The sequence below is a fragment of the Zalophus californianus genome, chromosome 6 (assembly GCF_009762305.2).
Source record: "Zalophus californianus isolate mZalCal1 chromosome 6, mZalCal1.pri.v2, whole genome shotgun sequence".
NCBI lineage: Eukaryota > Metazoa > Chordata > Mammalia > Carnivora > Otariidae > Zalophus > Zalophus californianus.
In genome coordinates, this window is record NC_045600.1 from 80610628 (window position 1) to 80632345 (window position 21718).

The following is a 21718-nucleotide window of genomic DNA, read 5'->3' on the forward strand; positions in this document are numbered from 1 at the left end:
GAAGGGAAAATACCTAACTTCACCATCCTAAAATAACTACTTAGGATTTTTATATATTTTTTAATACTCTTACTTGTGGACATTTTTATATTTTTTTAAATATAAAATATGCTGAGAAGCATTATACAAGTTGTAAATGAGAATTAGTAAAATTCAAAGATGAAAAAATAAGAGTCTGTGCCCTAAAGAGGTTAACTGCTCTCATACTCTAAAGTCAAAATATGCCCTGAGCTTCTGAATGGGTTATTTTACTCCTTGGGTTTTTAAGCCTTGTAGAACCTAGGATAAAATTCTTAAACTTCCCAGTTTACTACAGAATTAGGTAAGAAGGAAGAGTCAGGATCTTACAGTAAAATAAATACTTAAATGCTTGTTGGGAACTTGAAGTTAGGTTTTAACCCAAGTTCTACCTTTGAAATGACTTCACTGAACTTCAAACATATTGACCTTTAAATGAATGAGTTCAGTTCACAGACCGTTAATCTGAACCTAATATGTCTAAGTTATGTGCTGTGCTTCTGGGGTATCCTTAGGTTAGATTCTTGACAAACCAAATGACCTTTGTCTAGTATTGATTGTATCCCTCCAAGCTGGTTCTCAGTGGAACAAGCTTCCCTGGCTTCTTGGTATACGTCACGTGTATTTATAGTAGAGGTTCCAGCCCAACCTAAGAGGGGGACTCCAATTTGATACTTCCGTCAGACCAGCTTTTATGGTATGCACTCATAGAATACTGATCGGTTCTCTGAGTTGAAGATTGTTAAGAACGGGGCCCAGACAAGAATCAGAGCCTCTGAATAATAAAAAGCTTAGAATAGTAACCTGTAAAGCTGAAGACTTGTAGCACTTCCCTTAAAGAATTAGTTTGATAGTTTGACTCCAATAATAGAGAATTATGGTTGACTTTGTAAATTTTATCTCTTCCCAGGTCCTTCTTGGCTTTGAATTATCAGGATGACTACTACAATTTTAATTCTTTGTTTTACAAATGATAATTAATACTTACATATTGTTTATTATGTGTCAGGCATTGTTTACATTTATGAAAGGTGCATACAGTAACTTTCTCAAGGACACACAACTAGTAAGTTGCTGAGTCAGGATCAACTTGTGAAAATATGACTTTAGATTCCTCACTTGACCACAACACAATGACACTTTAAAAGTATAAAGCTTTCTGACAAAAGACTTGGGTCAAGAATATATAAAGAACTTCTAAAAATCAATAATATAAGCATAATAAAAAAAATGACTGAAGACTTAAAAAGAGGATGGCGTATAAATGGCCCATGGGCATATGAAAAGTTGTTCAACACCATGAGTCATCAGGGAAATTGATATTAAAACCATAATGGTTTGCCACTGTAAACTCGCTATAATGAGTAAAATTTAAGACTGGAAACACCAAATATTAGCAGGGATATGGAACAACTGAAATTATCATGCATTACTGTTGGGAATGTATAATGATAGAACCACTTTGGAAAACAGTTTGTTAAATTTCTTTGATAGCTAAACATACTATCCTGTAACCCATCAGTTCCATTCTTCCATATTAAGAGAAATGAAAGCAGTATGTCTACAAAAAGACTTGTACAAGAATATTTATGTAACAGCTTTATTCAGAATAGTCAGCAACTAGGAACAATCCAAATGCCCATCAATACAAGAAACAAGTGAATTGTGATTTATTTATTCAGTGAAGGACTACTTAGTAGTAAAAAAGAGTGAACTAATACAACAATATGATGAGTCAAATAAGTCAGACAAAAAGGGTACAAATGGTGGTTCTGTTTGATTACATGGGTATTGAAGGCCCATAACAGTCAAAGCTAATTATTTGTTTGGAAACAGAACAGTGGTTACCTATTTGATGGATAGGAGGCTTAAGGGAATTTTCTGGAGTCATGAAAATGTTCCCTATCTTGATTATCATGTTGGTTATACAGATGTGTACATTTGTCAGAAATTGTTGAATTTTATATTTAAGATCAATATGTTATTGTATGTAAAGTATAAATATGTAAAGCAAAAAAAAATCAACTAGGGGGAGATTTTAGACAAGCACTAGGACAATAGAAATGACAACTGGCAAGCTAACACTTGGAACATGCAAAGACACTAAGTAGCACAGAACTGTTAAATAGAACCTCAGTTGATATTCATAGTAACCAAGACAAGTTTAAGTTATATTTAATACAATTTTCTAAGAAGTTATCAAGGTATACTACTTTTAGAAAGGATTTCATTAATAATTATTATATTAAAAGTTTGGAACTAAAATGCTTAGATGTCAGTAATCTAAAATATTACTTTATGTGACACATTTCTTAGATTTTACGTAAAGAACAGTTGTGGTTAATATTAGGAAATGATTCCGGCTAGAACTAGAATGTGGTCTCTTTAGAGACTGCTAAAAAGAGAGCATGAAAAGTTTCTGTAGATGAATTTGCTTGATAAGTTCTTGAAATAGAACATTTGTCTTTATATGAACTGTGATTTAGATTCCCAGTTGTTAGAAGAAATAAAAAATGTGGCTTCTGTACTGTGTTTGTTTCAGCACTTTAGAAATGTTAGAAACTTAGGTCATAATTAAATGTGCTAAAATATAGCAGTAATTTGTCCTGATTATATTGCAACAGGTGGACATAAATAGACAAGTTTGATGGTGGCCTGTATAGTTTCACAATATTTGTCTCTGGGGTCCTTTATAACTTCTTCCATGGCAATCAGATGTGTTTCAACTACTCAAATGATGAATTGAAATACAAGATCTGCAGTCTTTTGTTGTAAGGTTAGTCTTCAAAATGAAGGTTAACCTTTTAAGTTAGTTAGTTTGTGGTTTTTTACCTCTTTCAAGTAGGTTACTTTGTGGACTGTCATGGAAGTAGGAAACATTTTAGTTACCACACATTAACTAATGTGGTCTTTGATTTCTCAAATAAGACTGACAGCTTGGCTGTTTCTTGTTTATAGAAAACCTAATTTCTAATCTTTACATCTGTTTTAGTAATAGTTATGCACGAGTGCGAGCTGTGGTGATGACCCGGGATGACTCAAGTGGTGGATGGTTACCACTTGGAGGGAGTGGACTAAGCTGCGTCACGGTCTTCAAAGTCCCTCACCAGGAAGAGAATGGCTGTGCTGACTTTTTTATCCGTGGAGAGCGACTCAGGGACAAAATGGTAATGAATAATATACCTACTGCTATAATTTTAAGATTCTATAGAATGAATTATCTACTTAAAGTTTTGATTAGAATTGCCCAGGATCAGTGATTATGTTTCTAAGCTCTTTTAATCTTAAAGACAGTGAAATATGCCTGTTTCTTTGCAACTGAGACTCATGAATGTATATGTGTTAGAAAGGAGCTACATTTTTTATTAGATATAATACATGTATAGTCCCCCCAGTTATTAAACCAGGTACAATCTGCCTTCTTTCTCACTGTCCCCTAGACTAGTGGTTGATAAACTGTAGTCCACCAGGAATATCCAGGCCTGCCACGTGTTTTTGTATGACCCATGAGTTAAGAATGGTTTTTACACGGCCCCTGGGTGGTTCGGTCGGTTAAGTGTCTGCCCTTCGCTCAGGTCATGGTCCCAGGGTCCTGGGATCGAGTCCCGCATCGGGCTCCTTGCTCCTTCTCCCTCTGCCTGCCATTCCCCCTCCTTGTGCTCGCTCTTGCTCTCTCTCTCTCTGACAAATAAAATCTTAAAAAAAAAAAAAAAAAAGCAACAACTTCTTCAAGTTTAAAAAAAAAGAATGGGGGGCACCTGGGTGGCTCAGTTGTTAAGCATCTGCCTTTGGCTCAGGTCATGATCCCGGGGTCCTAGGATCGAGCCCCACATCAGGCCCCCGGCTCTGCGGGAAGCCTTCTCCCTCTCCCACTCCTGCTTGTGTTCTCTCCCTGCTGTGTCTCTCTCTCTGTCAAATAAATAAATAAATCTTTAAAAAAAATGATTTTCACACTTTTTAATGATTGAAAAAAATTTGAAGAAGAGTAATAATTTTGTGACACATGAAAATTACATAAAATTCAAATTTCAGTGTCCATAAATAAAGTTTTTTGCAACATAGCCCTTCTTTTACATTTTGTCTTTGGCTGCTTTCATACTACAATGACAAGTTGAGTATTTTCAGTAGAGACCATAAGTATCTGGACCCTTATAGAAAATTTTACTGGCTCCTACTCTGGAGTCTGTTTTCTCAGGTTCTTTCTCTTCATTCTCTATTAATCTAGTTATTCTAGGCTCATAAGACTACCTGGTTGCCAGACTAGGTTTTAACACTACTGTCTTCTACCCAGATAAGTGTTTTCTTCCATCTATGTATTTTAAAATTTGAATCTAAACTTTGATAATGTTAAGTATTTACTCTCTTTTAATTGGTGTGGAAAGCTCTTTTTTATTTGTGAGCCAAAAAACAACTGCAATCAGGATACCTGAAAAGCTGAGTAATGTTAATGTCATTTCTGCATCAAGCAAAAGGAAAGCATACACTTAGAAGCAGAATTAGAATAAAATGCCAAAAATTTCCAAGACTCTTAAAAATAACTAGAATTTCCTTTAAATATGTAATTGTGGACTAGTTTGTAAGCCCATTTAGTTAGCATCAATAATGTTATTTCTATTGAAAATGTGTTTTAAGTTCCAAAAAATTCTTTCAATACATGAACATTTTGATTAAATCTACTTTTAATTCTGGTTTGGTTTCTGGATATTTTTTATTACTGAATTATTTTAGTAATTTAGAAAGTTGCCCAACTTGTCTGTCCCCCAGTTTCTGCCTCAGTTAAATGGAGAGTTACCCTAAATCCTCTTGAAAGCTTTCCAACTCTGTTTTTTGAGTTTATGATTCGTTCCTGATAATGTATCTCAATTAACCAAAATGTGGTTTTAGGATTGTAGGAAATCCCAGTTGAAGTCATAAGTGTATATAAGAAATTTAACATGTCATCTCTAAAAGTTTAAATATTTAAGGGTGGTTGTGAGTTTGCATAAGATGGTAGATGGCATATACTAACACTTATTTAAATAAGCCTTGTAAACTTCTAAGAAAGAGCCTATGGTGACCTGTCCTGGAGTTTATGCTTCTTGTCTGAGCTAATAATAATGGGAATGTTGTTGGAGGAGAGGTTGTAGATTTTAGGAACTGAGTGAAATAGTGAAGATTTAAGGCATGTTTTAGCTTTGTAAAAAGAGAAAGGAAGACAGAAGTCAAAGGTGGAGAAAGAGTTGGAGAAAAAAGCTTGCTAGAAAAAGCATAAAAACAAGGAAAAGATGACCTAGATGTGAAGTAGAGAAAAGGAATAATCAGAGTGAAACAGATTATTAGTTATATTAATGAAGGTGGACAGTTTACTTCAGGATAATTAAATATGGGACCAAGTCTGCATTAACTAGGAGTGAAAGCTCAGATTGATGGATTAGGTGGTTACTCAGAGTGTGGCTTTGACATAAAGCTAGTGAGAATAAAATGGATTCAGAAAGAACACACGGAAACTTACTTCATTATGTCAGGAGTTAATTTGAGCCCATAACCTAATCCTAGGGTAGAGAATCATAATAGACCAACAAGAAAATAGGTTTTTCTGATAGAGGCACTGGACCCAGGAATCAGAACATCTGTTGTTTCACCTGACCATTTTGCCTAGAAGAAACTTATTTGTGAAACATGGATGATAACTATATCTCTGTGTAGACATAAAAGACAAATTACTTTGAGTTGGAGGGTTGCCATTTTTCTTGTAGGGATTAGCCTATAGTAAAGAGTTTTAGGTGAGGGGGACTTGTGTGATCAAAGGCAGAGGCAGTAATGCATGGATATAAATTGAAAACAGCAAAGTCTTATGGAATCTCAAGATAAATGGGACAGGAACATTGAAATAAGCACATTATTTGGCCCCCTCTCTTGGGTTTGCACATCTGACCAAGATAATTCTGAAGCAGTAACCGAACTGAAGTATATATCTTTTTCATTATCACTGTAATTTGGGATCATTAATGTCCTTATCTATAGATATTTTTATTGATTGGTTTTATTTTAATCCATTTTTCTGGATTCTAGTTTCATGATTTATCTAAAAAAGAAGTAGTACTTTATGACTGTCGAGTCTATAATTTTACAAAGTTCTTCCCAAGTTGATGGTTTTCTTTAAAATCCTTGGTGAATAAACTGCAGTTAACCATGCAGTAGTTAATCATGTAAAAGATACTTGGTAAAAACTGTTCTGTACTCATTTCTTATGTGAGTCACATTGTAGAATCATCTACCTTAGATGAATTACAGAAATGAAGTGAGATCCCTGCCTTTCGTACCCTCTAAGAAAACTTGTGCCCTTTAAGAAAGGATTGATAATTAGTAATCTGAGAACACTTGTGTAGCTTAATAAAGAAATACTAGAAGGGGAGTAAGTTAGAGGGGGAGACGAACCAGGAGAGATGATGGACTCTGAAAAACAAACTGAGGTTTCTAGAGGGGAGGAGGGTAGGGGGATGGGTTAGCCTGGTGATGGGTATTAAAGAGGGCACATTCTGCATGGAGCACTGGGTGTTATGAACAAACAATGAATCATGGAACACTACACCAAAACAAATGATGTAATATATGGTGATTAACATAACAATAAAAAATTTAAAAAAAGTGTATATAAGTCAGAATACTGGTTAACAATAGTGAAGAAGAAAGATGGCTTTTCTCAAAGGTAAAAGAAGCACTTTGGTAGAAGACTTTTTCCAGTCTTTGTTTTATAGTTACTTGTACTAAAAATGTCTTGTTACAAAAATGGTTATAGTTCACTTTTTTTTTTTTTTTTTTTTTTTTTTTTTTACAAGAAAGGGAGCACGGATAAAGAAAGAGCAGGCTGACTGGGATTTTTTCAGGAAGGCAGGCTTTTGTGCAATGAGGTCATTCATTCCTTCATTCAGAGGATCAGAAATTATTTCCTATAATGCTTACCTGTAATTTGCCTGTTTTTCTGATGCTTACACTGGTGGAATTTATTTCTGAGGCTACCCTTCCTACTCTAAATTAGAGCTCCTGAATAGGTCAAAGTTCAGGCTGCTTGCCTCTTCACCCCTAGCAGTTCCTCCTCTTTCCAGGTTGCCTTACAATCATTATTTTTCTAAGCATGCCTGAGGAAAAGGTTGGAAAGTTCTTCTCTACATTGACTTTCATACTTTATTGGTGATTGAGAAGGAATTCAAAAGAAACACCAGGTTTTGGTGTTGTAGCCCAAGATAATGAAAGACTACCTTTCATTAGGTAATAAGGACACTTGGGGATGGGTGGAATGGTTTTGACAAGGATGGATTCTCAGAACTCCTTTTTTTTTTTTTAATTTATATGAATTATAGCCTCCATTTCCTTCTAAATCTTTACAGCCTTGATTTCTCCAATAAAAGCTGGTGTTCTCTTGGATCACATTTTTAGAAATGCTAACTAAAATTTAACTGTTAATTTGGGTAGATAATCTTCACTGTAGAGCTTCACATTTCCCATGATAGAAACTTTCTCTTTTGAATTCAATTTTCACTAGATACAGTGACCTTTCTGTTAATATGACACTCTTACTTGATAGGCAAACATCTTATTGGAGTGTTTACCATGTGTATACATTGTATTATTTGACCATTTAACTAAATTGCATGTGATATATAAATTTGAACACTGAATTACAATATACCTTTAGAGGCTTTATGAGTACTTGAATAAACTATTAGTAATATTTAAAATTTTGCTAAAATATTACTAAAAACAGTTTTTAATTATGGGATTCTAAAATAACTATTTAAAGTAATTTTATGTAGTAGACAATAAAAATACTACAAATTTACTAATTTAAAGGTATTATGCTTTTAAAAGCTTATTATATACTAAGAGATAACAAGAAATAGGGTAGGCTATATAGAAAGATAAAGTAGGACTCTTAAAACATCTGGATTACTTAAAACATTCTGTGGAAACAAGAAAAAGGCACTGTGCTATGTCAAAGCAAAGTTAAAGATACCATTATAAGCTTAGAGTGACAAAGTAATATTAAAATGAAGAAAGGAAAAATAAGAAACATTTCAAGTTTTAAGAATTTGCCAGAGATTTAAGGAATTGTTTTTTTGATAAGTAATTAAGTTGTGGATAAAAATGATTATAAAAGTTAAAATGCCTAGATGATAATAGTTCTGTTGTTTAAAAAGACACATTTTTAAAATGGGGTTTCTTTCCAGATAGTAGAGACTAAAACAAAATTAGAGTGTTTATTTTCTGGGAAGAAAATAAAGTAGTTAAAATATAGCAGTGGCTTTTTTAAAAAATGAAACTTACCCACTCTCCACCATTGGAAACCTTAGAAGATCAGGGATCATCTTTCTGCCTTGGATTAAACTTTATAAAAGTACAGAACAACAATTTTCTGCTTAGCCTTTCCCACTGTGCCTCTGTGAATTATTCCATTGTGAAACATCAGTCCTTCTACAGAACTTTTCCTCCATTGAAAATCAGTTGCATTAACTAGCTTTCCACTTAGGATTCAGCAGCTCCATCTCTTGAAAGATACTGGTTCTAGTCACCCTAATACTGCAAAGTTAGGGGGAAAAATGGGAGTGGGAGTAGAGATAGTTCAGCATTTTTATTGTTCCTTACTCCTCTTACAGAATATTACTCTATCACCCATGTATATATACATCCCTCTGTTGACATTCTGTTACATTTAGATCACCATCCTCTAGCTTTCATTTTCATCTATTGACCATAGCAGTTCCTTCCCATAGCCAGCTTTTCCACATCTGAGCCTCATCATCATTTTTGGCTGCTTTTCTTTGCATAGTCTTGACTTTCTGGTCTTCATTTCAGCAACCTACTTTCCTGGATCTGGTTGTTACTCAAAACTGTTCTATTTGAGGAATTTTACAATTTCCTGTCATTTCTATTTTATTCCCCTCTCCTTGCTCTTAGAGTGTCGTGCTTACTCTATCACTTTGTTACTCCAGTTTTGTCCCAATTTCACTAGACTCCTTCTGGCTTCATTATCTCCTATTATTTTCTTTTTTAATCCAATCTAAATTTTTCTTGTCAGTCATTCAAACCACTCTCATTCATATTTCAGTCTCCAGTATGTGATGAGTTTTTGGCTTACCTTGCACTAAAGGAACTTACTGATTCCTACATTATCAAAAGGGAATACTCCCTTTTTAAAGGTGAGTCTTTCATGTAACAAGTATTTATTGAGTAGCTACTGTGTGCTCGACATCATTCTATGCACTGGGGATATTTAAATAAACAAGTCCCAGTTTTTAAGACAACATTCTGGTGAGGGACAAAAAAATATTATAATAAATAAACAAAATAAATAATATGCTAGACAGTTCTAAGTGCTGGGGGAAAAACAAATCAGGGAAAGAAGCGGTAGGGAGTTTTTTGTAAGGAGGTTTGTTAAAACTTTAGATTGGATAACCAAGGAAGGTTTTACTGAGAAAAAGTTACCTAGGTAACAGTTGAGTAAGATTTCTATTTGGATAAGTCCTCATATTTTAGTTTATATGTTTGGATTTTCAAATCTTGAGTATCCTTAAAGTAGAATTAATCTGTAATTTTGGCTAATATTTTATGCTACACTATGTAAGATCTTGAACCTTTTGTGGACTTGGTGAATGGATTCAAATAGTGCAACAATAACAGTTATAGACCTAGGAATTAGTGATTCTTCCATTTATTCAAACAAATGTTCTTTGTTTTTGATTCTGTTTCATTCTTTTCATCTGTACATTTCTCCTGTCTTGCCTGTGTTATGGCAGACAAGGCTCCTAATATTTTTCATGGCCCGGTTTTACCTAACTTTCTCTAGCTTCTGTATTGCTTATTATACTGAATTTTCTACAACCTGGGTCTGATATTTAGTAGTTTCCCAAAATGTCCTTGAGACAATTGTTTCCTTATCTCAACACAAAAAACTTATAAGCTGGTCACTACTCTTTTTTTTTTTTTTGTCTTGAATTTATCTGCCTGTTTCCCAAAGCAGTCCTTTCCATGATGTTGCCTTACTGAATTATTCATTCATGATTCACCAAAAGCATGCATTGAACTTACAGAAATGCCTTCCCCTCTTTTACATTAACTAAATAACTGTAAAGATAGCATGTTAAAAGTTTATGTGGAATAGAGAATGTAGGCAGACAACTTGCTATTCCTGAGGAAATGATAATGGGAAGGAACAGTTGCCTTTTTATTGTCGCAGGTAAGTCACAGATGGAAAAATAGGAAAACTGAGTTAGAGAAAGAACCTTGGGCAAACCAGTTTTCCTGGGAAGGATTGGAATGGAAGAAATGATAATAACATTCATCTAGTCCAAAATTACCAATTCATTATTATCTTTAGAAAAGATAATAAATTGTACTATTAATGGCTTTTCTGTATAGCCATGAATTTTGTGACTTTTCTCCCAGCAGTTGTTTTACACTAGTTAATTCTTTAATATTGCCAGTATTCCTTGAAGAGAAAAAAAACCTGCCTGTTACCATTTCTCTTCTCTTTCTTCTAGAGCCATGCAATAACTTTCTTGAAAATTAAGATCTGGAATATGTCCCACATTACCTTTCTAGTTGCTTTTATCTTTTCAGAAAACTTCAGCTTAACACTTGCTTCATTCTCTTTACTGATTATATTATACTTCCTCTTTAATATTCAATTATTAATTTTAAAGTAATATTTCATTGTTTAATGATTGATTTATACTGGCTGATTTGGTCTGTCAGGCGCATCAGGATTATCTTGGCTTCATGTTTCTGTTTTATACCTCATTGTGATATATTGCACATCGCTTCCATGACATTCCAACTGCCATTAAACTGTTAATGATAGCTAATGACCTCCCTGATAGCTAAATTAAAGCCCAAATTCTTTGACCCCAAATTATTGACTTTATTAACTTTATAAATATTTCCTCACTACTTTTGCTTTATGAATCTAAATAGAATGTACCATGCCTTTAATAGATTACTTGATTGATATTATTCCTTTAATTAATCAACAGATATTTGAGTCCCTTCTATATGCTAGACTTTTGAAGTTTATGATATAATACAGTATGATGGTTTGATTTAGACTTCTTATATTAGTCTGCTTGGGCAGCCATAACAAAAAGCCACAGATTGGCTGCCTTAAAACAGTGGAAATTTATTGTAAAGTCCAAGATCTAGTTGCCAACTGGTTCATTTTCTGATGAGAGCTTTTCTTCCTAGATTTCAGAAGGATGTAATTCAATCCATTACAGTTCCTATTCAGTTCCACTGGTTTCTGTTGATTGCTAAGTGAATATTTCACTTTTTAACTAAGTTTTATGTAGTTTAATAACTGCTAATACTAGTTGTCCACTCCTTAGTTGTCCTTACCCTTTTTTATTGGTATAACTTTGCTCACTCAGAACACTAAACAATGTCTTTTTTTTTTTTTTTTTGGTCATTTGGGGTATCCTTTAAGCTCTTTCATGCAACTTATCTTCCTTTTGTGTAGCATTAGCTAGAACTTGAAAATAATGTTAAATGTTGATGCTAGTGTTGGCTTCTTGTGAATTTAATGGAATTTCTAGTGTTGCAGACACAAGTATGATTTAGCTGGTGCTTTGAGATGGCCTTTATTATAAGAAAGTGTCCTTAATGTCTCAGGTTTCCCTACCAGAAGTTGATACTCATTTTTTTTGAAATCTAGTTTTGCAGATGTTCCATAGACTTTTTAATTGATATTTTTATTGTGACAATTATAGATTACCAATTTTTGTTGTAAGGAATAATATGAAGAGATCCTGTTACTTTTTACCCAGTTTTCCCATTAGTAACGTTTTGCAAAACTATAGTATAATCACAATCAGACTATATATTCACATTGATATAAATCATCATATTCAGGTTTTCCTACTTTTACTTGTACTTATTTCAGTGTGTATTTAGAACTATACAGTTTCACCATCCACAGAAAAGATACAAAACCATTCAGTAACCATAAGAATCCTCCCTCCTGTTACTCTTTTATAACCACATCCACCTCCTCCTTGGCCTGGCAGCCACTCATCTGTTCTCCATTTCTGTAATTTTGTAATTTTAAAAATGTTATATATTTGGAATCATAAGTAACCTTTCAGGATTGGCTTTTTTCATTCACTGCTGTTCCATGAGGGTTCATTCAGGTTGTTGAGTGTATCAGTAGTTTGTTCCTTTCTATTACTGGCTAGTATTCTGTGATGTCTTTGTACCAAATTTGTTTAACCATTGACTCATTGAAGGACATGTAGACTGTTTGCAGTTTTGTGCTATTGAAAATAAAGCTGCTCTGAACATTCATGTACAAGTCCTTTTTATGAATCTAAGTTTTATTTCTCTGGAATAAAAGATCAAGAGTGCAATTGTTGAATGTATGATAGTTTCGTAGGAAACTGCCAGACTTTTTCCCAGAGTGGCTGTGCCATATTACATTTCCATTAACGGTGTATGAACACTCCAGTTTCTAGGCATTCTTGCCAGCATTTTGTGTAGTTACTATTTTTTATTATAGTCATTCTGATAGGTATGTAGTGAGAGAACTCATTGTGGTTTTAACTTGCATTTCCCTAATGGCTAATGATGTTGAATATCTTTTTATGTGCCTATTTGTGCCTATTCAGTGAAAAATAGTTTCAGGTCCTTTACCTGTTTTTCTCATTGAATTGTTTTGTTTTTTTTTGATGTTGAGTTTTGAGAGTTCTTTATATATTCTAGATACTTGTCCTTGGTTGGGACATGTACTTTGCAGATATTTTCTCCCAGTCCATAGCTTTTCTTTTTATCTTCTTTTTTTTTTTTTAAGATTTTATTTATTTATTTGACAGAGAGAGAGAGACAGCTAGAGAGGGAACACAAGTGGGGGAGTGGGAGAGGGAGAAGCAGGCCCCTGGCTGAGCAGGGAGCCCGATGCGGGGCTCGATCCCAGGACCCTGGGATCATGACCTGAGCCGAAGGCAGACGCTTAATGACTGAGCCACCCAGGCGCCCCTTCTTTTTATCTTCTTGATGGAGTCTTGCAGAGCCAAAGTTTTAAATTTTTATGACGTTCAATTTATCAATTTTTTCCTTTCATTGATCATGATTTTGGTGTCAAGTCCAAGAACTCTCTTGTCTTTCCTAAGTCTCAAAGATTTATCTGATTTTTTTTTTTCCTAAAAGTTTTATAGTTTTACATTTACATTTTATATTTAAGTCTTTGGTCAAACTTGAGTTAATTTTTATATGTTGTATAATACTCAGGTCAAGGGTTGCTTTTTTTTTTTTTTTTTTGCCTATGAGTGTCCAGTTTTTCCAGCACCATTCTAAAAGTATCACACATTATGTTACTATAACTATTTTGGAAGCCCTCCCTGTCCCTGTATATAGGGTAGTGATATCTCCCATTTTACTCTTCTTTCTTAAGATTATTTTCACTATTCTAGGGTCTGTGTCTTTCCATATAAATTTTAGAATAATCTTAACCTATGTCTACAAAAATCCTTACTTGGATTTTGATAGGAGTTGTATTAAACTTATGGATCAGTTTGGGGAAAACTGACATCTTTACTATGTTGAATATTCTAATTCATGAATGTAGTTTGTCTCTAGTAAGGTCTTTGAATTCTTGCATTAGCATTTTGTGATTTTTAGCATGTAAGTCCTATATTTGTTTTGTTAAGTGTATCATTTTTCTTAGAGCATTTGTAAACAGTATCGTGTTTATAATTTTGATTAGTACATGCTCATTGTATAGAGATGTGATTGATTTTTGTATCCTGTTACCTTGCTGAACTATGAGGTTTTTGGATTCCCTGGATTTTTTCAATGTAGACAATCATGTCATATACAAGTACAAACAGTTGTATTCCTTCCTTTTCAATCTGAATGCCTTTATTTCTTTTTTTCCATTATTGCAGTGACAAGAACTTCCAGTGCTTTGTTCAAGAAGAATGGCATTAGTGTACATCCTTGCCTTGTTCAGATCTTAGTGGAAACACATTCAGTCTTCTACCCTTGAGTAAGATGTTAGCTGCAGGGTTTTTTATAGTGCTCTTTAATGAATTGAGATAATTCTCTATTCCTGACTTGCGGATATATTTTATCATAAATGGGTGTTCAAATTTGTCAAATGCTTTTTGCAGGCAATTGGTATGATCACATCCTTAGCTTGTTGATATGATAGATTACATTGATTGAGTTTTGAATGTTGACCCAGCCTTGTGGCTTAGAATAAATCCTACTTGGTCATGGTGTATAATCTTATTATATATTATTGGGTTTGATTTGCTACTATTTTTTTTTTAAGTTTATTTACTTTTTTTTTAGTAATCTCTGCACCCAATGTGGGACTTAAACTTGTGACCCTGAGATCAGGAGTCACATTCTCTTCCGAATGGGCCAGCCACGTGCCCTGATTTGCTTCTACTTTGTTAAGGAATTTTTTATTTAAGTTATGAGAGGTATTGGTCTGTAGTTTTCTTTTTTGGTATTAGTATTTGTCTGGTGTTGGTATCAAGGTGTAAATACTGGCCTCATAAAATGAACTGGGGAGTGTTCCTTCTTTTTCTGTTTTCTGGGAGAGAGTGTGTAAAATTGGTGTTAGTTCTTCTTTAAATATTTGGTAGAATTCTCCAGTTAAATCATTTCAGTATAGAGAGATTTCTTTAAAAGCTTTTAATTACAAATTGAATTTCTTTAATGGTTATAGGACTATTCAGGTTTTCTTTTATCTTGATTGGGTTTTGATAATATATGATTTTTAAAGAATTGGTTCATTTCTTCTAAGTTGTCTAATTTATGATTGAAAAGTTGTTCCTAATATATCAATTATACTTCTAAAGGCTCAAGATCCTTAGTGCTGTCCCTTGTTTTCGTTCCTTAAATTGGTGATTTGTTTGTTCATTATTAATTTGTCAGTTAATGTTTTCTTTAAACAGCATTTTGTTTCATTGATTTTCTTTCTATTTTCTTTGATTTTTATTTCAGTTGATTGGTTTCTGTTTATTATTATTTTCTTCCTTCTGCTTGCTCTGTTTTTCTTTTTTAGTTTTTTTGGGAGGAACTTCAGTTACTGATTTAAGACCTTTTCTCATTCCAATGTCCATAGCCTTTTGAAAAGCTTCAGTTCACTCTAATGCAAAGGTTTGGATTTATAAAGTTTAACCATGTTTATTAAGTTACTCAAATCTTTTATATCCTTTCCCTCTCTCTCTCTCTCTTTTTTTTTTTTTTTGGTCTAATTTAGCTCAAAGGCTGAAGCTCTCCACCTGTCATTATGTTTTTGAATATTCTTTTGTTTCTAAATGGTTTTTGTGTTATATAAATATTGCTGTGTAAATTGATTAATAAAGATTCATGGCTGTTAAATCCTCAGATCATTGAAATTGACTCCTTCGGAGTTGTGTGGTCCCCTCTCCAAATTATACAGATCAGTAGAGGGAGAAGAGAATTGTTTAAGGTTTTGTTTTAGTTTAGCAGTTTGAGATCTAACAGCCTATGGGAGCTTGGGAAAGAGCCAAGTAAAGAAGCAGGGGTTATTGCCTGTGCCCAAGAATTTTATGTTGTTTGTGCGGCCACCAGGAGTTAAAACAGTGTCTTAATTAGAAGTCAGTGACTACAGTTTTCTCCAGTTTCTGCTGGTAGTAATCCCTTCTAAATTTCTCTGCAGGGGATAGTCTTCTTGATGATGGTCTTTATATCTCTTAGAGGTGCTGAAGGAATCACAGCGTATCTCATTTTCTATTCCCTTATCCACTTTTACTTTTATTTCCTACTGATTCAGTTTCTCTGATTGTTATAGGTCTCCAGTGGTTTTCTGTTTACTTTTCAATCGGTTTTGATTAAGTTATAGTTTTTTTTTTGCTAGGATACTGGCTATTTCACTTACTTTTTCAAATTTGGGGGTATAAAATCTTACACTGTATTCCTTATTACTTTCTAAAGTTTTGCTGTGCTTTCAGTTTTGTTCCCCTTTCATTCCTACTACTGTTTATTTGTTCTTTAAAGAAAACCAATTTATTTATTTTAGAGAAAGAGTGTGCAGAGGGGAGTGAAGGGCTGGGCTGAGGGAGAGGGGAGAATTTTTTTTTTTTTTTTTAAGATTTTATTTATTATTTGACAGATACACAGTGAGAGAGGGAACACAAGCACGGGGAGTGGGAGAGGGAGAAGCAGGCTTCCAGTGGAGCAGGGAGCCCCATGTGGGGCTTGATCCCAGGACCCTGGGATCATGACCTGAGCCGAAGGCAGACGCTTAAGACTGAGCCACCCAGGTGCCCCGGGGAGAGAGGATCTTGTGCAGACTCCACACTGATTATGGAGCCCGAGGGGGGCTCAATCTCAGGACCCTGAGATCATGACCTGAGCCGAAACGAAGAGTCTGATGCTTAACTGACAGTGCTACCTAGGTGCCCCTGTTTATTTTGCATTTATGCCTTTTTTGTTTATCCATTTCATTTCTTTGCAAAGAGTCAACTTTTAGCAAGAATAGTATAAGATCTCCTGTACATCTTTTACCCAGATACACCAAATTTTTTCCCCAAATATGTCAATTTTTTAACATTTTGCCATGTTGGTTTTGTCATTCTCTCTCCCTCCCCCAGCGTGTGTGCGTGTGCACGCGCGCACACACACACACACACACACACACGCACACACACACACTTGTTTCTGAACTATTTGAAATAAGTTGCATATATTCTGCCTTTTACCTCTAAGTACCTCAGTGTATTTTTCCTAAGAACAAGGATATTTTCTTAGTCACAGTTTAAGTATCCTATTTAGGAAGTTTAACATAACTATGGTGCTTTAATCTACAGTCCATGTTCCAGTTTTTTCAACTGACCTAATAGTGTTCTTATAACATTTTTGTACCTTCCATATAAGATCACATAGCACTTAGATGTCACATGTCTTTATTCTCCTTTAATCTGGAGCAGTTCCTCAGTCTTTCCTTTATGACATACATATATTTAAAGAGTGCTGGCTCCCTCCCTTCTGTTGTAGTTGAACTGCTGTTATGTGAGAAACACTGCCATTATTCCTTCTGTTCCTTTTTAAAAATGTCTAAAATCCAACTCAGCTCAGAACATAGCATTAAAGACAAATTTTTATTAATAGATAGTAAAATTATGTATTTGATAATAATACAGTTTGATATTTCTTGGTGTCTTTATAAAGGATACTAGCTTTTTATATCATCCAGAAAACTAAATGTGAAGCAACTGTTTGAGATACCAATTATTGATTTTGGTTAGAAGTAATCTAATTTGAATTTGGCACTTTTAGTTCAAAAATGAAATGATTTTTCCTTGGAGTCAAAGATATTTCAGGAAGTTACTAGTGAAAACATTCAAGTCTAGTTACCAACTATACTACTTCTTAGATAATACAATTTGTAAACATGTAATTATCTATTTGTAAGGTAGCAACTATAATAAAGTACATAGTAGTTTGAAAGTACATATTTAATGTTACTCTGCTCTCCCAAATTGTTAGTTGTTATTAATGAAACAAAAATGCACTTGTACCCATTTTTGACTTGGTCTATTTTAAGTACTTTTGGCAAACAGTCCAGTAATTTTATGATGGGAGTTTTGCTCTATATTTCCCAAAATAGCTTGGAATATATCTTCAGAAGTTGCAGTTATTTAGTGACTGTGGCATTTTCCTTTTCCCCTCTCTATAAAATACCCTAGAATTTCTTTCAGAAAAAGGAAAAACACTGGAGGTTGAAATTTTTCACTACCTTTAGAATCTGTTAACTTTAGCTTCTCAGAATCTCTCCATAAGCTCTTTGAGCTCCTAATTTCTCCTCCTTCTTTATTAAAAAAGTCTCTTCTTATAAATAATGATCTAGTTTTTCATAGCGATTACTGTATTGTGGATTAGTGGTGTATCTGATGATTGACATCACCATTACCACTACTATTTATTGAAGCTTTACTATGTGTCAGGTACAAACCAATGTTAAAATTTTACTGCTTTTTAAAATACTCATGCACTTAGCTTTATTGAAATCTTTATTTCTCTGTACAGCTTCAAGTTACTGTCTTGTATTATTTTATTTCACAGCACAGATCTAGTGGTAACATTCTCTCAGCTTTTGTTTATCTGGGAATGTCTTAGTTTCTATCCTACTTTTGAAGGACAGTTTTGCCAGATAAAGGATTCTTGGTTGACTTTTTTTTTCTTTTAGTAATTTGAATATATCTACCCACTGTCTTCTGGCCCCCAAAGTTTCTAAAGATAAATCTGCTAGTAATCTTTTTTAGGATCCCTTGAATGTGACGGTTCACGTTTGTCTTGTTACTTTCAAGATTCTCTCTATCTGAAGTGTGGCTCTCTTGAATTCATCTTGTTTGGAGTTTGTTGAGCTTCTTAGATGTTTATATTGATGTCTTTCATCAAATTTATGAAGTTTTAAACTATTATTTCTTCATGTATTTGCGTGGCCCCTTTTCCTTTTCTTTCTGCAGCTCCCACAATATGTGTGTTGATTCTTTTTTTTTTAAGATTTATTTATTGGGAGGGTGGGGGGGTGCAGTGCAGAGGGGCAGAGGGAGAGGGAGAGAGAATCCCAGGCAGACTCCATGCTGAGAGCAGAACCTGACACAGGGCTCAGTCTCATGACCTTGAGATCATAGAGCCAAAATCAAGAGTCTGATGCTTAACCAACTAAAACACCCAGGCACCCCTATGTTGGTCCTCTTTATGGTGTTCCACGGTCCCTTAAGCTGTTTGCTTTTCTTTAACTTTTTCTTTTTGTTATTCAGACTCAATAATGTCTATTGTCTATTTTCAAGTTCACATATCTTTTTCTGCCTGCTCAAATCTGCTTTTGAATCTCTGTAGTGAATTTTTTGTTTCATTTATTGTGCTTTTCAGCTCCGGAATTTGTTTCTTTTTAGATTTTTTTTAAAATTTATTTATTTAATTTTTTTGATTCAAGATTTTTTTATTATTGTTAATCACCATACATTACATCATTAGCTTTTGATGTAGTGTTCCATGATTCATTATTTGCATCTCTTTATTAATACTTCATTCTGTTTGTACATTGTTTTCTTAACTTTCTCCTTAAGACAGTTTTATGGGGTTTTTTTTTGGTTTGGTTTTTTGTTTTGTTTTTAAAGATTTTATTTATTTGACAGCAAGAGATAGAGAGAGGGAAAACAGGCAGGGGGAGTGGGAGAGGGAGAAGCAGGCTTCCTGCAGAGCAGGGAGCCCGCTGTGGGGCTCCATCCCAGGACCCTGGGATCATGACCTGAGCCGAAGGCAGACGCTTAACGACTGAGCCACCCAGGTGCCCAATTTTATGGTTTTTTTAAGCCTTGGTCTAATAGATCTGCCATGCCTTTTTTAGGCACAGTTTCTCTTGATTTTCTTTTTTTCTTACAGTGGGAAAAGGAAAAAAAATGAATTTACTGTTTGTTTGTGTGCCTTGAGCTTTTTTGTTCAACATTGAACATGTGAATCTAATTATGTGGTAACTCTGGAAATCAGATTGTCCCCCTTCCGCAAGATTTGCTTTTTTGCCTTTTTTTTTCTTTAAATTGTTGTAAGTTGTCTCTGTGCTCAGGATCTGCCTGAAGTGTAAATTTAGGTCTTCTCATGTCTTTTTTGAGTATTTCCTTGGGTATGAATAGTCACTTTCTAATTTTCCCCATGAATGTGATTGTTTTTGACTGTCCTAGTCTTTAATGTCTGGCACCCCAAATGGGAAAAAGTAAAAAATGATAGATAAAAAAGGATGCTGATCCTTTAAATAACCTGGACATCTCTTCCTTCTGTTGAGGAGGGACTTGGAACAGTAAGGGAAGGTATAACAATTATGGTTGGCCTCCTCTTTGTCTGCGCCTCTCTGATCAAAGTCAGCCATCAGTAATCAGAGCATAGATCACCGATATTTGGAGGACAGGGTCCTTTTTACCAACCCTGGCTCCTGTGAGTTGTGCGCGACCTGCTCCAGGAACATGCTGTGCATAACTCCCTGCCATGGGGGATGGGTAGCTGCTACTGTACTAATGCTGAGATTGATCAAAATTAACCCCAGTTTACTGTGTGTGTGTCTTCCCTTGGGAGTTGCAAACCTTCTAACAGACTAAGGAGTTCCAACATAGTTCTTGTTTTTTTTTCTTAAGATTTTATTTATTTGACAAAGAGAGAGAGACAGTGAGAGAAGGAACACAAGTAGGGGGGAATGGGAGAGGGAGAAGCAGGCTTCCTGCTGAGCAGGGAGCCCGATGTGGGGCTTGATCCCAGGACCCTGGGATCATGACCTGAGCTGAAGGCAGACCCTTAACGACTGAGCCACCCAGGCGCCCCCCAACATAGTTCTATAAGACAGATTCTGCCAGTGTAATTGTTGTCTAGGTGGGGAGAAAGTTTCCTTCTTACTTTGTCATCTTCCCAGAATCCTCTTTTTAATCCCATTTTAAAATTTCTGTATTGAGTGACTTTATGAAGTAGATTAAGTAGCAAGACCTCTATATTAATGGTGGGGGAGAATGCATTTACTGAAATATAATAGCTCTTATTCTCACTTCAGTTTGTATTTAAGAGCTACATTAGATTATTTGATACATGTATAGTAATCTTTGGCATTTAACTTTTGGCAGGTGGTTTTGGAATGTATGCTTAAAAAAGACCTCATTTACAATAAGGTCACTCCAACATTTCACCACTGGAAGATTGATGACAAGAAATTTGGCCTTACTTTTCAAAGTCCTGCTGATGCTAGGGCTTTTGATAGAGGCATTCGAAGAGCTATAGAAGATATTTCTCAAGGTAGGTTTTCTTGACTATTTTCTTAATTTGTTTATCATATATAGTAGAGTAGAGTGATTTTAAACAAGTCAGCTGTTGTGATGTATGTGATTAGCTTTGATAGCTCCCTGTAGGCAAAGGTAAAATAATGGGTTTTTTAATGTTTTATATTTGTCACATCATAATATATACCACTTATGTGTATTTTCTTGAACCCATCAATAGCAGCCTTCAGATAATGCAAATAAGTAGGACCGTGAAGAGGGAAGGGTCAGAACTATCAAAATCCTTGTGTGTTGTTATATCAGTCATATCCTTGTGTTTTGGTCATAAAAAAAAAAGAAAATTTCTAATCAAATATAGTTGACCCTTGAACAACATGGGTTTGAACTATGCCAGCCCACTATATGTGGATTCTTTTACAGTACAGTACCATAAATATATTTTCTCTTCCTTATGATTTGCTTGGTATAATGTTTTCTTTTCTCTATTTTATTCTAAGAATATAGTATATATAACATATATGTATATGTTATATACATATAACAAACAGGGTATGTGTTAACTGTTTATATTATTGGTAATGCATCAGTCAACAGTGGACTATTGTTAGTAGTTAAATGTTTGGGGAATCAAAAGTTGTATGTGGATTTTCAACTTCATTGGGGCGGGGCAGGGGTTGGGGCCCCTAACCCCTATATTGTTCAAGGTTCAACTGTATTTGGTTATTAGAAGTTTTCTCTTTTTCATATGTAGACTCCATTTTTCCTATGGCAAACCTTTTCTTAAAATTCTTAACTCTTTACCTGATTTTATTATTGAGGATTGGTAGAGACCACAGCCCCATTTATATCTTTGTATATTTTGCCGATCTGCTAAGATTATTAACTCTAAAGCTTGCAGGAAAGAAGAATATTTACATGTAAGACTGGCCTCTGCTTAA

General features: G+C 34.6%; 1 protein-coding gene across 2 annotated transcripts in view; it reads left to right on the top strand.

Moving 5' to 3' along the window:
* SPRED1 (sprouty related EVH1 domain containing 1) overlaps positions 1 to 21718 on the top strand; it is a 117730-nt gene that overhangs the window by 56497 nt on the left and 39515 nt on the right. For both annotated transcript variants that reach the window (XM_027570945.2, XM_027570946.2), the window contains exons 2-3: positions 3011 to 3185; positions 20628 to 20796. In XM_027570945.2, coding sequence (XP_027426746.1) covers positions 3011 to 3185; positions 20628 to 20796 — 344 coding nt within the window. The remainder of the gene's footprint in view (positions 1 to 3010; positions 3186 to 20627; positions 20797 to 21718) is intronic.